Source organism: Bombus affinis, chromosome 17, assembly GCF_024516045.1.
Source record: "Bombus affinis isolate iyBomAffi1 chromosome 17, iyBomAffi1.2, whole genome shotgun sequence".
Classification (NCBI taxonomy): Eukaryota; Metazoa; Arthropoda; class Insecta; order Hymenoptera; family Apidae; genus Bombus; species Bombus affinis.
Genome location: NC_066360.1, coordinates 1,700,769 through 1,717,923, shown reverse-complemented (window position 1 = coordinate 1,717,923; position 17,155 = coordinate 1,700,769). Strand labels below are relative to the sequence as shown.

Below are 17,155 nucleotides of genomic sequence, written 5' to 3'. Positions count from 1 at the left end.
AATTACCTCGTATTTTCTTGTAACTACTATTTATTTTTTCTATTTAGGTACAAAAACGTGCGTGAGTGTAATTTAACATATATTTTTATTAAAATTTATTCACTATTTACACACGCAATATTTGTGTACAATCGAAAGATGTAAAAATATTAATAAAAACATCAAATAGAATACTATATATACTAATTCACTATACAGACGCACTATTTACATTAGTCGTTTTTTACTTCTATCTATTTTACAGATTTTACAGGCTGACGCGCGCCACAGCTATAAAAGATTCTTAAAATCATATTCATCTCTTTTTGTTTTTATACAAATATACATACGCTCAGATTTCTCTGCTAACATAAATAATTGTTCCTCAGGCAGGTACGGTTTATTCTTGACGGCAGGAAGAATTTATTTTAAGATATTTTGTACCTTCAACATTAATGAATTAACAAATCAAATTTATAAACTATAAAGAGCCAAATTCAGGCAATAAGAAATTATGTTTAGGAGAAAAGAGATTTTAAAATTTATTGTGTACCCTGTTTAAGATGGTAAATTATTATTATTATACTTTTCAAGCTGTACAATATCTAATTATGGCATAAAATACGTGTTTTTAAGAGTTTTTACAAGTTCTTAAACAAGTTGTTACAAGTCCTTAATACATTTGGTATTTATTAGAAGAAAGAACATGTAATAATTAGTTTCCGTTTGTATTAATGAACTAATAAAACTTGATACAGATTGTATAAATACTTTAAAAACATTTTATATACAACGTTTAGAACTTGTTTTAATTAATTATTAATTCCAATAAAATACAAAAATCTTATATGTATATTCGATGAAAAGATAATATCTGTAAAGAGATTAAATGATATTTCAAAATATATGTACTCTGGTAATAATTCAGTATTGTTTAATACTGCTCATATTTTAGCATATTATGTTATTTAATTAAAAATGGAATTGGAAAATGGAATGTTTGATAAACGCCTGAGATATCTTTGTTCAAATATTTGAAAAATTGTATTAAATCTATTAAAAATCTAACATTAATGTAATAGAATTTTAAGATACCACAGAGAAATAATTACGAATAAAATAAGACATAAAAATGAAATGCATAAGAAATTATTCAAAAAAGCTTTTTTTTAGATTGATAAATAAATATGGATGTAAGATTCTCAGTTAAGTATTTTATCAATATATATCCCTGCCGTCAAAAAAAATTGATTGTATGCTTGTTCAAAGAAAAATTTCTCATTTTGAACAATTAACAATCAATTAAAAAATTAATCAATAGTCAATAGCAACAAATTATTGTTTTAGAATCTTTCTTAACAAAAGGGGAGGGGGGGAGTATTTAAAATTTTGGCGCGCGCATTTACCTCGATTTAAATCCTCCTTTGAAAATATTGTCTCCTTTCTCAACTGTAAGATACTTTAATGTAAGGTACAAATACAAACAACAAGGATCAAAATCTTAAATGCCTAATTTTTTAAATCTTTCTTCGTTTCTAAACAACCACATAGACTTAATAAAAATAATCATTATGTCCAAGAAGAACTGATTGATATTTCTTATGCACAGAAAATTTTGGAGGACTTGAAGTATTTATAGTAAATTGTTTTTTATTCCTTGTATCTAAATTTTTCTATGATAATCAATAGACCGAAATTTGATTACATTATACAAATTTTTCAGATTCTTTTTATTTTATAAACATGGGACAAGTTAGACAACCAGCCTAATATTTGAAATTCCGACAGTTAATCAATCGTTTGAAATTTCCACATGCAATGAAACATTTAATAAACAATTCAACATACCCTCCAAAAATGGCATTATTTACTATTTATTCAATTTAATAAAATCTCAGTTCTTTGTTCCCTCATTTTTTAATGTCTCTTTAACTATTTTCATTTTTATTGCACATACATTCTTCACTGTAAAAACAGTTAACCGAACCAAATAGCAAATGGTCAACGACACCCACATCCAAGGACAGACATGTCCTGATAATTTTTCAATACTACTTTATTTTCTTCATCAAGATAAAGCATGGATATAGAGCTAAGAGCGGTAGGTACACAACAAGCTTTAGGCACCATACTTGGTTTTGTTGAGTAAACCAAGTTTTGGACAATTGCATGATTGGTAGAATTTAAGTGATCTGCTAATGGAAACGGGCAATCACCATGGCAATAAAAGGCATCGTAACCAGGGGGGGCAACAATCCAATCATTCCAACCAACATCAGCAAAATCAACATAAAGTGGATGTCGCCTACAATTTTCACGTCCATCTTTTCGGCGGTTTTTTCGAAGTGCTGCTCTTCTGGCACGACGGTCCATTATTTGACTTGCAGAAGACATCTTATATCTAAATAATAAATATTCTTGATATAATATTCATGTAAATTATTGATTTTATATTGATATAAATTATGTATTAATTATTATTAGAAAACTATTTCATATACTACGTAATTAATATTTTTTCTGTGAACTTATAGCTCATTATCAAATCATCAAAATATGAATATATTATATGTATAATATAATTTGTTATTACATGCAATTTAAATACATTGTTATTATACATATGTATGTATATAATAATAAATGTGTGAAATAAAATATTATATTAAAAGCTTTACATTTCAAATGCATAATTTAAAAGGGTTACAATAATGCTGTAGTTATTTTTTCTATAAAAAGGGATAAAAATATATGAAGGAACTAGTTTGTACCTGCCATCATCTGTATAAGTAAATAACATTGGACGATTAACAACCCATGTGTCGTTTCTTTCATTTGCGTTTCTCCTTAAACGCACATGCTCCTGTTTAGTTCCACGTACATGCACTAAAAGTCCATGATTATTCTTAGGATCTTTTATCCATCTTTCCACAGCAGGATGTACGTCTACACTAATTGTGCCATTTTTCCTAGTGTTTAGCGGTTTGCTATCAATTAAACGCAATAGCGGAGCGCTATGTCCTCTTGCACCAGGACGTAAAATATCATATATAAGTATTCTACCCAATTTTGAATTGGAATCATCTTCATTTAAAATAGGTACACGAGAAAGACTTAGTTCTGCAGCTTGTAACTTCTCCCCTGAAGGTATACTACTTAAATCAAACGAAAGACGAAAGCGATTTGGAGATTGAAATTTATGATCCACCTCACTCTCTGCATAAAAACAAATAAAAGAAGAAAAAGGTTGAGATACAAATAATAATGTAATAGTATGAATCTTAATTATCATATATTATTTAACCATTTTAATTATGTTATTATTATTATTATTATCTACACATATTGTGATGTACATTTATATTTTAAAGTCCATTAAATTTTACTTGTTGCATTGTTTAACTACATTATATTCTAAGTAATATTTAATCGTTATTCAATTGCAAACATACAGTATAATTTATTAACTAATATAACGCCAAAAATAATTTTAGAAACATTTACTTTTTATAAATATACTTACCAACATGTGAAAAGGAACGCACTGTATTAGCAGATCTGGCATGAATTCCTGGTTTAGCAATATCAGCCATACCAATCGTATTTTGTTTGACAAAAAGTTTTTTCAATGATTCAGGAACATAAGCTTGGCCTTGTGGTTTTGGCCTTTTAGCAAAACCAAGAAGAGACAAAAGGTTAGCTTCAATTCCAGCAATTGCTTGTTGACGTTCGCCGATAGCAAAATGTTTGGCAGCATCAGAATGTAGATGCCAGTGAATGTTTGCTGTGGTAGTTGCCAGCAGCAAACTTGCTGCGACTAAAACCAACCTCAGTGGCAGCAACATGCGCATTGTGATGTCGTTGCTCACGGATGTTGCCTCCCTAAAAGCAAAATAATGAAACCCTTGATATTATATGTCAATTATGAACATTTCCTTAAGGAGATTTAAAAATGGATAATGAAACAAACACAATTCTAATTTAATTATGCATATAGTCACAAGTTAATATTTTAATAGTGACATGAAAAATTAAGAAAAATAGTCAAAAATTAATTATTAATGACTGCATATTGTAGATTTTTACCATAAAAGAAACTATTGTAAATTTCATTTGCTCCTCATAGAAAAATTTGATAATGCTCTTTGATAATTCATAGCTAAAGTTAAAATTGTAGGAAATAAAACAACTTTGCATTAACTCCTATATTTATCTGTCAATTCATGATAATCATCTTATTAATTCATAGAAATAAGAATTAAATAATTAATCATATAAATCGTTAAACTCAAATATTAAATTTTTATATAAAATAATAATAGATAATTAAAAATACAACATTTAGAGATATGTTTAAAAAGTATATACGAATTTGTTAAAACTTTATTTAACGACAAATAGTTTTAACATAAATTGTTATACACATACAAATCACTGGATGCTAAAATAATCATACAATTAAGAAATGTAAATTTAAAATAAGATCAGTTGTTTGAAGTAGAAATAATTAATTTACTCAACCATTTAGCAATGAAAAAATTATTTTCTCTTATAATTTAACTAATAGTCTTAGGACCATTTTGAATTATGGCATTGTTCTTTTTAAATAGTATATACATATAATTTTGCTAAAGATATTATAATATTTCCATAACAATACACAAATAGCTCACTTTTACTGTTAATTCTTGCAAATATCTCGAAACTAATGATTTCTGTTATATGTCACTATTCGCATGAATAGATGAAAAGTAAAATGTTTGTATATTTTTATATGGTTGGATATAAAATTTGAGAGCCACTGAGACAGACCTGCATTCTATTACAGATAGAGATAGAAACAGAAAGGTTAGTGCCATGCTGTCTGCTGGCCGAATGATTGGGAGATTAATCTAGCCGCGAATTTTCAATGCGTATGCTTGAGTTACCTCACATAAAGCTGTTCCACGTGAAACGATTAAACTACTTAAACTGCTTTTTTTATTTTGCTATTTACATTTATAATTCAGATGTAGCAAGTGAAAATAAAATTAAACAAATCGAATGAAAATTTTTTTAACATATTGTCAATACAATATTATTATTATTACTTTTATTGCTTGTATCACATATTGTGATAACCTTGTATAATGATAACATTTTTATCATATGTTATATTTAATTTAGATACGTAATTTCATAATCAGACACATGAAAGAGTTTTCATTTTTAAATTCAGATATTTTGTTTCATTAATGTAGCAGATTCTAAGCTTATTTATTAAATTTATTTGATATAAAATAGAACAATTCTCTATCGTTTTGAAAAGTTAGTTAAAATAATGCTTAAAGCGAAATATTAACCTTACATGACCAACATCAACCTTGTACCTTGAATTATTACAAGTCGATATTTAAATATCTTTTATTATAAGATAAATAAAAAAGATGGCTTTTAAAGGTTCGAAATTTTTAAGCCAGAATAGGACGTCTTTGTAAGTATAATATAATAATGTCTGTTAATAACTTACTATTATAAATGTATTTCAAAGAATTAAACCCTGTGTTTATCATATTGGGTTGGCAACTAAGTAATAGCGGATTTTGTCATTAGGTGGTAATCCGTTGCCAACCCAATATTTTGTTCTTAATATACTGTAAGTATACGTATATTCTTATTGTTTTGTACAATTATTTCAATTAAATACTGTTTTGATAATACATTATTAATTAGCGATAGTTCTATTTAATCAGATAGTAAATAACAGTTACAATAACTTATGATTTCTATACATAATACGGCGAAAAGAATAAAAACAATAAAAGCAAATATTTCTGTTATAGATGTTCAAATTCAGAATTTATTTTTTATATCTTGCAATTTATCTTAGAATTATTATTCAGGTACATCAACAACTCCAAAGTTATTTATTTGTATTATTTATATTATTGTGTTAACAGTATCCACTATATCCACTAAACTATATAGTTTTTTACGCTACATATACAGGATACGGCTGAATAACATATACAAACGAGCATGAGGTAATTCCTGATGAAAAAGTGAGAAGAAAATATATAATAAAGAAAATTTTTCGCTCGGGGCTTAATTATCGAGAAAGGAATCGAGAAATCACCTTATGCCTGCTTGTACATTAAATAAATGTATAATTAATGTTTCAAAGAAATGTAAACGTATAATGGTGTAAATGTGATTCTATTAATGAGAATTGTATATAACGCTTCAAGAAGAATGCAGTGTTCTTGTACTGTACTAAAGGAATGCACGGCCACCCAAAGTATTCGATAACGTAACGCGAAGCTAATTCGAAGCTAATAGGTCGGTACATACTTAGGAGACCACTTCGCTTCTAGGAAACAAACTCTCTACCTGCTCTCTACGAAGAAAAAATTCTGCTGTCTATATCTGTATTTTCTTTTAGACTTTCTAGTTAAAGAATATTTAGAAAACGAATGGAAAGTTATGTATTAGAAAGATGTACATTTAGGATTATATATAACAGCTCTTATCATAATTATGAATTTAATTATTGCCTTCAAACTTAATATGAAAAAATATTTTGTTGGATAAGCGGCGAAAGTATTTTACATGAAACAAATGTAAACTTGCAAAATATTTGGTAAATATTTAATAGATATCTGTAGTATGCGTTTATGACTTTGTAACTAAAATATACAGTATAATATCGTTAAATTGATAATTAAGGAGAACTAAATCTTACAACTTAAATATATCGAGAAAAGAAATTAACATAATGAATAATATAGTTCTGTAAAGGCAGGGGTCAAGAAATAAATATAATAAAATAAATAAGGCAACAAAAGTATATTGTAGAAAATTCTACAATGGTCAATATCATTTGTAAGAACGAAATGAACGTAGGTGGTTCTTTCCTCCAAAAGTAACTATAAAATCTCGTAAAATTAACCAAATACTTCCGTTGTAAGACAGCATACTGTTACAATGTTAACGGGATATCGATTAGGTATCGACGATTTCAAATACGTAGAAACTCCAAGATTAAGTAAAATCTACTAAAATAAATATGTTTAAATAAAAATAAAAAAAAAAAAAAAAAAAAATCGCTGAATTTTCAAATATTCCTGAATTTCAAATATAAAACAAAATGTTGTGAAACAGATATTTAAATACACAAAATAAAGGAAGAATAAATAAAGTTTCATAAAGGAAGAAAAGCTGATAAAATCGATGAATACGCGTAATATCGATAAGTTTGCTTTCTCTTACAGGACATAAAAATTGTCGTTTGATTAAACTTTTGAGTATTTTCAAAAATTTTTGCAGTAATTTAATATGCGCAATTAACAGAATAAAAATTTAATGAAAAAGATAAATTAAGAACAAATTAAGAACGTTTTTGTTGAATGTTTTGACATCGTTTTCTATAGATTATTTCAATACATCGAAAGAGACAACGAAAAGTTGTAATTTGTAAAATAAAAATGCATAGGTCGTATTGTAGAATGTAAATAACACTCATGTTTATCTCGATAACAGAGATATAATACTCTATTGACATATATCATATCATGTAAACAATGAAGAATTTGACATGAAATGTTCATTTAACAATCCTCTTCAATGCAATATTAAAGCTGTGATATAATTAAAGCACTGAACAAAACACAGCTTAACCTGTTTTCTCCCATCTTTCTTCATCTAAATAAAGTATAAAATTGACATTTTTTTCAAAGAATCACTAGTTAGATTAAATAGTTAGAATAATCACAATTAAGCATACGATTTCCAAATGTTTCGTTTATTTCATAACTTCAAATAGTAAATTAACATACTGTTATACCAGAATATAATAATTTCGTTTATTACTTAAAATAAAAATTATATCAAATAACGTATTCTGTAGTGTTTATATTATTTTTCATATAGTTGTAGGTATCTATAAAGATATTTTTTTTATTTTCAGTTTCGTGTATATCGATGGAAACAGCAGCAAGTACAACTGGTAATATCCTGTTTAACACAAATATCGCACAGTTGCACCGAAGGAATGCGGCACGGGTAGAGTAAGAATACAAGGTGTCGGGTATACATAAGCAGCACGTCATCGTCTAAAATAATCGGGCCAGCGACAATCAAACAAACCGACTCTTTCGAACCAATGAAAACCATCTATTTTTCTGTTCTAAAAAAACTTCTTAGCAATGTTGTATTTCTATTAGACTCACCTGAGCTAATCGTAAGTCCGTTGTTTGAGCAGCCACGACATTTCAATGAGTCCATGTAACCTCACTCAGAAACTATTGTCTCAAAACCTCGCCCCCGGCAGTCTTTAGTATCGATACATCGATGTTGGAACTCTTTTGCGTTGTCTGATATTTTCGCACTTGTGTACTCACCAAAGAGAAAGAGCAATTCACCCGAATAGATAATAGACAGAGAGGAAATAAATTATTTTCAATTTTTCTTAATAGTACGCAAAATCATGAATATAATGATTAGTTTAATTTTTAAAACACTATCATCGTTTGCACAAATAGAGAATGTTTTCAAGAGCACGCATTAATATTGAACACAGCTCGATACATGGAAATATTCGAGAAGTCGAGAGGAATAGTAGAACCGTGGGATATTGCAACGTGAGAGGGGAAAGAGACAAACAAAGAGAGATAGTATCTTAATAGTAGGAGATGCAAATTTAGCACACCACACGTGATTACTTTATATGATTAAAATGTTACGATCGTAATCTCAACTACTTTATTTGGAAAATTATTTTTATTCAATCCTATTAAGATTTTCAAGTTGTTTCATCGTATCTTAATTTGTTAATATTAACATTGACTTTAATAATATTAATAAATTATAGTTAATTAAGAATAATTAATGTTTTTATAGCATCTTTAAGGTAATTAAAAAATATCTTACATATCCCAATCTTCGAGATCACGTAATAGCTATGTCTCTTCCACATAACACTTGATAATTATGTTATCAAATAGTTTCATTTCAAAAATTCAAATATGTTTGCACATTTAAAAGTGAAAGCAATTTTTATATACATCATCTAGCATCCTGAGAAATATATTGCAGTCGTTTGAATCTAGGGAAATTTAAATTTAAATATATATATGTATTTTCCAAAGTTTTTTGGTTTACTAGATACAAACTAAAGGAGAATTCTCATCACGTTGAATCGGCTAAACAAACGATATCACTATAGAATAAAATCTAGAATAGAAACAACAAATTTGTTCAAATTTCTTTCCTCGGTTTACTTTAATCTATGTTGAATGTCAGTTATATTGTAATGTTTGATATTTGTTGAAATGAACTTTTGGATTGTTTCTAATCACTTATTAATGTTTTAACTCTTATGAAATAACCGCAAAGAATTTTAATTGCACGTGCATTGTTTAAATGCGTTTTATTTATTAGGCGAAGCAAACCTCGCTCCCTTTATACGATCAGGTACGTTTATCGTTTCTTTTAGACACATTATTTATTTGCATACTTTGTTTATTGCATATATTTTCTTATTAACTTCTTATCTATTTCGTTGAGATAAGAAAAATTTTTACACACAATCGTAATTGATTAGATTGTACATTTGCAATATATGCAACTGTTTGTAAATGTATATTTATAAAAGTGTAACTGTTATACAAATTTAAAAAACAATTCAATTAGCTCCATAAACATTTGTAAAAGGAACGTATTATATCCATTTTTAAACAATGTAATACCTGCTACATTCAGCATAGAATTCCAGCTGTTCTAAATCATTGACCTCTTCATTATCAAAGAAATGTTAAGTGCTGGATGATGTATTATTTTCTTTACATTATTATGTATTATAGAGTTTTTTGATTAAGGACTATGTGGCAAAAAGTTTCTTTATAGTCTTATCATATATGCTCTAATGACTTTATAAGTACGAAATTATAAATCATATTGTATTACTTTACTTATCAAGTTTGTTATTTATTAGTGGTTTTATAACACATTAATTGCATATATGACATTATTTAAGCATTGTTTTAAGTCCTTGTTTCATATTTATACAACATTTTTAAAATAGAGATGTTCAATAATAGTTCAAATTATATATATCAAAGAAAGTATATCATACAGTAAATAACAGATAATTTTAATAATTTTACATAAACTTATACTGTTTATAATATATAATTATAAATCGATTATGTGGGTTATAAATTATATTGTTAAGTAACTTCTGTCTTAAAGGGAATAGAAAGATTTTTGGTATTATTTTCAGTGAAGGTCATTATTTTATAAAATGGCTGATTCCAGTGATTTGGATCGGCAAATAGAACAACTAAAAAAATGTGAAATCATCAAAGAAGCAGAGGTTAAAGCTCTTTGTGCCAAGGCACGTGAAATTCTTATTGAAGAGAGTAACGTACAAAGAGTGGACTCTCCAGTTACTGTATGTTTTTATTACAATAAATGTAAAGCGTTATTATAATCATAGTTTATAAAAGGCGTGATTTATTTTCAGGTATGTGGGGATATTCATGGTCAATTTTATGACTTGAAAGAATTATTTAAGGTTGGGGGTGATGTTCCAGAAACAAATTATCTATTTATGGGAGACTTTGTTGACAGAGGGTTTTATAGTGTTGAAACATTCCTTCTACTTTTGGCATTAAAAGTAACTATACAAATTTTTTATAATGATACAATGCCTTAAAAATATAAGAAATTAATATGATGATCAATGAAATTATTAACTTTGAAAATTACATTGAGGAAATGAATTATTACCTCTGTAATGACAACTATGGATGTGAACATACTTACAGGTTCGTTATCCTGATAGGATTACATTAATAAGAGGAAATCATGAATCTCGACAGATTACACAAGTTTATGGTTTTTACGATGAATGCTTACGCAAATATGGCAGCATTACAGTTTGGCGATATTGTACTGAAATATTTGATTATTTATCTCTTTCTGCTATCATTGATGGAAAAATATTTTGTGTTCATGGTGGATTATCTCCAAGTATTCAAACGCTCGATCAAATAAGGACTATAGATAGAAAACAAGAAGTAGGAACTATGCTTAAATTTGTATAAAAAATATTGAACTATTTATATATATTAGATAAAATTTTATGGTATAAAATACAATGTAATAAAATACATATTTATAAACTTCTTATAGGTGCCACATGATGGACCAATGTGTGATTTACTTTGGTCAGATCCTGAAGATACTCAAGGTTGGGGAGTTTCGCCACGTGGAGCTGGTTACCTTTTCGGAAGTGATGTTGTAGCACAGTTTAATTCTGCGAATGATATCGAGATGATTTGTAGAGCACACCAATTAGTTATGGAAGGATATAAATGGCACTTTAATGAGACTGTTTTGACTGTTTGGTCAGCGCCTAATTACTGCTATAGGTAAATGAATATTTTAAGGATATAAAGAGATTACATCTTTGATCTTTTTTATAAATTGATATTTTTAATATAATATTTTTTTGATAGATGTGGTAATGTTGCTGCAATATTAGAATTAAATGAACACCTTCAGCGAGAATTCACAATATTTGAAGCAGCACCACAGGAAAGTCGAGGAATACCTAGTAAAAAGCCTCAAGCTGATTACTTTTTATAAAAAAAATTTAATTAAAAATGACTGCATAAACCAAAATATTTCCAAATGTTTTTTTTTTTTTTTAAAGAAAGAATCCATTTTAAATGATTGCTTAACACATATTTACAAAACGTTCACATAGGAAAAGAGGATTTGATCATGAGAATATTGTAGACAAAAACTAACGTTGATTCATTTGTAATTAAATATTAGCAACGGACTTCTATCGGTATTGGAAATATCAATTTGATATAATAAATAATATGAGTATATGTGTTTCTCAATATCATAATTTGTTAATATGAAAATCTGTATGACTCTACAAAACATACTAAATAGTTTTGTCCTTGATGATAGAAGTATGTATCTTTTAAAAATGTGTATTTCGTCATTTCTCAAATTTCAAAGATACGTACACACACATATGCGAAAACATTTGTACTAAGTACATTTAATTATTATAATAAGATTGAACTTCTTTTGCTTTAATTTCTGTAATTATTTCATACAAAATGTTCTAAACGTGTGTAGAAAAGAATCAAATTGCGTAATTCTATCTTATATTGTATAAATATTTAATTTATATGTGATTTAATCTATAACTAAATTTTAATGATATTAAAATAATCATTTAGCATGAAAAACAATAAAATAGAAAAAGTAAGTAGAATTTATAAGTGATTGTTTGACTTCAAGAGTAAGTAAATTTATTATAATTATAATAATTTTTTATGTAACTACGTTCTAATAGGTACGAGATTATAATTATTGAAGTAACAGACCATTTTATAACCCAGCTGTATAGTGAATTTCAAAAATAATTTGACAAACTGTAATTTCAGAAAAACTGATTTTATAGGGAAATAGCGTCAACGAAGCTTAATTATTTCATTCCTTAGTTATTCGATTTTACTAATTTTAATTTTGTGTTATTAATATCATCGATTTCTTTATACATATTATTCTTAATTAGCAATTTACATACTTTTACATATAGTTATAATATACATTTTTTGATATTATGTAACCTTGTAAATGAATTATCTACATATAATAGTAAAATGATACACGAAAATTATAATAATATAGTCTCATTAAACAGATGCCTTTAATGATTAGATTTACATATTAGTTAATTAATATTAATTTGTTAATAGTATCAATGTAGATTTTGTGAATAAGTATTTATGTAAAAGTATTTGAGTAAAAATGTTGCAGAACAATTTTTTTCAAAATATAATAAAAGTCTGCTAAAAGCAACGAAGTATTATCATATTCTATAGTTCTATTCTTTTGCGTATATTGGCAACACTATTGACATAATATCTATCAAAGTTGTTTCCACGGTTGATTCTTCTGTTAAGCCGTGGTTGGTACATAAATACGAAGAGTACGTGACGTGTAAAACATTTTAGTTATTTAAATAAACATTAGACATTAATGAAATTAGTTCATAACTAGTACTTATTAATATATTGTGAAAGTTTTATTATTCACCGTACAATGACATAATTCACTTATGTATATCAATAATTAGTTGTTTACAATAACATAACCTATCAAATTATGGATGTTCCAACTCCTTCAAATGTAAATCATGGATTTTCCCATAATACTGATGGATTTTTAAATATATCTATTGAATCTCCAAATTTGGATCCATTGTCAACAAAACGTAGAAGGTGCATATTAATTTTTCACTTATAGATGTATTTACAGATTTAAATGATTCTATGTTCATATATTGTATACTATACATCTAAAGGCAGCTTAATTCTTTAATTGTACCACATAATTACATGACGTAATATTATTTTATGAAAAATATGAATGAATAACTGTTTTTATTTTAATACAATCAAATGAAAATATTATACAAATTTGTGTTAATTAACTTTATATTAGTTATTAATAATGTCCAAACTAAGATTGATTTTGTAAATATTATAAATATTAGTACTAGTAGAGGAGGCAATGTATATATTTTCATAAATGTTAATCCTTTCATTAATTAATTCGTTCGTAATAGATTACTATTAACTCTATTGATATATTTTTATGACAAAACATTTAATCTAATACTAATTAGATAATATTTTATATATAAAAAATTAAATTCTAGTGAATAAATTATAACTTCAATTAAATTTGTTTAATTCTTCATAAGACGTATATAATAACATAACTTAAGAAAACATTCAGAGAAATAAAACAAACATTTGCATGAATTATCTAAAATGAAATATTTATATATATAAAGGCAGTTTTGACATAATATCCTTATAAATTGACCAGCACTATAAAAAGGGATTCATATATATATATATATATATATATATATATGAGGTGAAGTGAAACGAAAAGAAACATTATTAATAAAACATGTTTATGGCCATTAGTTTTTAAAATTAAAGATGAAATAATTTTGCACATAAAACTGTAAGATACAAACGAATAAAAGTAATTATCTTTCAAAATCAATCAATCATTTTATTGCAATTGTTGTTAATGCAACTGTAAAATAACATTAATTCTCAATAAATTTGTGTTCACATGGTTATCGTGATATTATATGACTTTAACATTGTTTGAACATTTATTTTATCCATTTACAAATAAAAGAACTGTTAAATTTATTTTTATTTATTTATGAGTTATGAGATAATTAAGTTATTAGAAATTTATAATCTATTCCTTCATTTATAAATTTAGAAAAATTTCTATAAGATTTTATTTTGCTTGTTAACATGGACAAACAAATACATTTGTGTAAGTACATATATAAATGCAAACAACTGTATGCACAAAGCGTTATTGAAGTCATACTTAATATAAAATCACATCTTACATACAATATTAATTGTATAAGGAATATAATTAGGAAGATGCATACAATATAAGAATTACTTGTTTGATTACTTTTTATATACTTTATACAAAGGAAGTTATCAATAAAGATGACATACAATAAGTAAGAATAAAAATAATCAATATAATATAATACTTGATATATAATATAATATAATATAATACTCAAAGAATTAATTAAATTAATTAAATACAGATTAATAACTCATATATATCTCAACTATATCAATTGTATTTGTACTTTTAGTTCTTCACGTACAATAAAGCGTAGAAAATTTGACGATGAGCTTGTTGAAACAACATTCAACTTACAACCTCCAGCTACAAGTACAAAGTCTGCCTCCAGATCTAGAACTGTCTCAATTTCTACTACCCCAATAGAGTCTGCTGTTCCACAACAAAATGCACCAAGTCCTATTCAGGTTTCTACAAATGTTTCTCAATCGGATAGATGTAACAGACGAACAAGTAGACCAGGAGCGTCGAATGCTCCAGGACGAAAAAATAAGAAGAATAAAAATCATTCACATTCAGTAAATGCAACGAAAGATCTAGGAAGATGGAAACCAACAGATGACTTAGCATTAATCACTGGCGTGCAACAGACAAATGATTTAAGAATGGTATTTATTTTCTTTTTTTTTTTTTTTTTATTGTAAGCATTTAATACAAAGATCTAATTGCTTGAAATTAACTTTATAATGCTAGAATTAAAGAAATACAATAAATGTTTTACTGTTTTACTAAGTATGTTAAGGTATTGTTAGTATCATTCATTTTGTATATTTTTTATTAAAATAATAATATAGTAGTAATACATAGAACTCATTTATGTCCAATAGGTTCACAGAGGTACAAAATTTTCTTGCCGTTTTACATTGCAAGAAATACAACAAAGATGGTATGCTTTGTTATACGACAGTGCTGTTTCAAGAGTAGCAGTACAAGCTATGCGTAATTTACACCCGGAATTAATTGCTAGTGTGCAAGCAAGAACTTTATACAGTAAAGCAGAGGAAGATCTTCTGGGTACAATAAAATCGGTAATTAAATGTTATAATTTAATAAAATATTTTTTTAGCTATATTAATAAATTTAAAATATAAAATATCTTTGGCCTTAGTTTCTTATGCATATATTTTTTAAATAATAAGAAAACTTTTTATATTTGTTTAGATTACTCAACCAACGGCAGAAGTTTTTCAAGAACTTCTTGAAGCAAATGCTCATACATTTTATTCTGCCCGAACTGCAAAAGCTTTATTAGCTCATTGGCAGTTGATGAAACAATATCATCTTCTTCCTGACCAAACTGTACAAAGTTTACCACGGGGTGAACACGTTCTTAATTTTTCTGATGCAGAGGAAATGATCAATGATACAGAATTAATGGAACAGAAAGATGAGTTAGTAGATGCGGAACTTATTGCAGCAGATAGGAGAAATAAGAGAGAAATAAAAGTGTTAGAAAATGAATTGTGTAGATGGCAGGTTCTAGTTGATAGCGTAACGGGAGTAAATCCACCAGATTTTGATAATCAAACTTTAGCGATACTTAGGGGAAGGCTTGTTAGATATTTAATGAGATCACGAGAGGTAATTTTTAGAAAAGTTAAAATGAATCTCTTAAACTATATCATAGGAAATTTTCTGTTAAACTTATCTTGTATTATTTTAATTGATTTCGTATTTAAACTCTTCCAGTTAATTTCCAGTTAAATTTATCTTATATTATTTTAATTGATTTCGTATTTAAACTCTTAACTCTTTGATTAGATTACTGTGGGTCGTTCAACAAAAGACCACAATGTGGATGTAGATTTAACATTGGAAGGACCAGCCTGGAAAATATCAAGAAGACAAGGAACTATTCGGTTAAGAAATAATGGAGATTTCTTTCTTTCCTCAGAGGGAAAGCGACCAATTTTTGTAGACAGCAGGCCCATTCTTGCAGGAAATAAAATGAAGCTTAATAATAATAGTGTAATTGAGGTACTAAATTAGTTTAGTTTTATTATATAAGAGAATTTATTATATTATAAAAGAGAACATTTTACTCTTACTAATACACTTTCTACAAGACATATAATACTTTCAATGTTCTTTCTTTTCTTTTTCTTTCTTTTTAGATTGCAGGTCTGAGATTTATATTTTTGATAAATCAAGAACTGATTTCTGTTATACGTCAAGAGGTAGTCAAACTAAATTTGAAACCATGAGTGTTCTATTTCATTCCATAATTAATATTGTGTACTACTATAAATAATGTATTGTCTCGTATACGTTTATCGTATTATATATATATATATATATATATATATATATATGTATATATATGTATGTATATATATGTTATATATTATACATTATATATATATTATATTGTATATATACTATATATATATATAAGAGTTTTGTATAAAGTAAATGTTCCATTAAAAGAAACTAATAAATTTTGCTCAATTTTGTATATTGTAATTTTGTTTCCTCGTTAATATTGGCTTGCATTGTACAAAACAGCTTGATTCATCTATATTTTGCATTTGTTTAAATATTAGAAAATTTACAATAAATGCACTAGTGAAAGAAAAAATGAACATATGTATACCTTCGAGGAGCCGTAAAAGGAATTGTTTATATTCTAGAGGCAATGCGTAATCTTGAGCAGATAGTGTGGATCAAGGAGCATTGTCTGGGGAGG

General features: G+C 26.7%; 3 protein-coding genes across 4 annotated transcripts; 2 read left to right on the top strand and 1 right to left on the bottom strand.

The window, feature by feature from the left end:
• Positions 1-12: 12 nt before the first annotated feature.
• On the bottom strand, positions 13-8,658 carry LOC126926263 (protein decapentaplegic-like). Of its 2 annotated transcripts, none has more exons than XM_050742520.1 (4): positions 8,187-8,658; positions 3,503-3,861; positions 2,751-3,195; positions 13-2,380 (listed from the first exon to the last, which is right to left on the bottom strand). In XM_050742520.1, exons 2-4 carry the CDS (start codon positions 3,828-3,830, stop codon positions 1,981-1,983), a joined length of 1,173 nt encoding a protein of 390 aa, XP_050598477.1. In that variant the 5' UTR covers positions 3,831-3,861; positions 8,187-8,658; the 3' UTR covers positions 13-1,980. The 2 variants fall into 2 exon arrangements, with proteins under 2 accessions (XP_050598477.1, XP_050598478.1); XM_050742521.1 differs by lacking the exon at positions 8,187-8,658 and adding an exon at positions 4,653-4,677.
• A 512-nt stretch (positions 8,659-9,170) lies between these two features.
• Positions 9,171-11,666, top strand: LOC126926266 (serine/threonine-protein phosphatase 4 catalytic subunit). The gene is made up of 6 exons (XM_050742523.1): positions 9,171-9,429; positions 10,238-10,408; positions 10,481-10,633; positions 10,785-11,036; positions 11,152-11,390; positions 11,478-11,666. The coding sequence occupies exons 2-6, from the start codon at positions 10,259-10,261 to the stop codon at positions 11,605-11,607; spliced, it is 924 nt and encodes a 307-aa protein (XP_050598480.1). The 5' UTR covers positions 9,171-9,429; positions 10,238-10,258; the 3' UTR covers positions 11,608-11,666.
• Positions 11,667-12,753: 1,087 nt separating this feature from the next.
• On the top strand, positions 12,754-16,759 carry LOC126926262 (microspherule protein 1). The gene is made up of 6 exons (XM_050742519.1): positions 12,754-13,268; positions 14,702-15,077; positions 15,297-15,497; positions 15,631-16,050; positions 16,231-16,446; positions 16,584-16,759. Exons 1-6 carry the CDS (start codon positions 13,153-13,155, stop codon positions 16,671-16,673), a joined length of 1,419 nt encoding a protein of 472 aa, XP_050598476.1. The 5' UTR covers positions 12,754-13,152; the 3' UTR covers positions 16,674-16,759.
• Positions 16,760-17,155: the final 396 nt, after the last annotated feature.

Bases quoted from the DNA above. Each gene is read 5' to 3' on its own strand.
- LOC126926262 (XM_050742519.1), top strand. From the start codon at position 13,153: ATGGATGTTCCAACTCCTTCAAATGTAAATCATGGATTTTCCCATAAT. The intron at 15,498-15,630 runs GTAATTAAATGT...ATATTTGTTTAG, and splicing joins TTCTGGGTACAATAAAATCG to ATTACTCAACCAACGGCAGA. The intron at 16,051-16,230 runs GTAATTTTTAGA...CTCTTTGATTAG, and splicing joins ATTTAATGAGATCACGAGAG to ATTACTGTGGGTCGTTCAAC.
- LOC126926263 (XM_050742520.1), bottom strand. From the start codon at position 3,830: ATGCGCATGTTGCTGCCACTGAGGTTGGTTTTAGTCGCAGCAAGTTTG. The intron at 3,196-3,502 runs GTAAGTATATTT...GTTTTTATGCAG, and splicing joins GCGTTCCTTTTCACATGTTG to AGAGTGAGGTGGATCATAAA. The intron at 2,381-2,750 runs GTACAAACTAGT...TTTATTATTTAG, and splicing joins ACTTATACAGATGATGGCAG to ATATAAGATGTCTTCTGCAA.
- LOC126926266 (XM_050742523.1), top strand. From the start codon at position 10,259: ATGGCTGATTCCAGTGATTTGGATCGGCAAATAGAACAACTAAAAAAA. The intron at 10,409-10,480 runs GTATGTTTTTAT...ATTTATTTTCAG, and splicing joins GAGTGGACTCTCCAGTTACT to GTATGTGGGGATATTCATGG. The intron at 11,391-11,477 runs GTAAATGAATAT...TTTTTTTGATAG, and splicing joins GCGCCTAATTACTGCTATAG to ATGTGGTAATGTTGCTGCAA.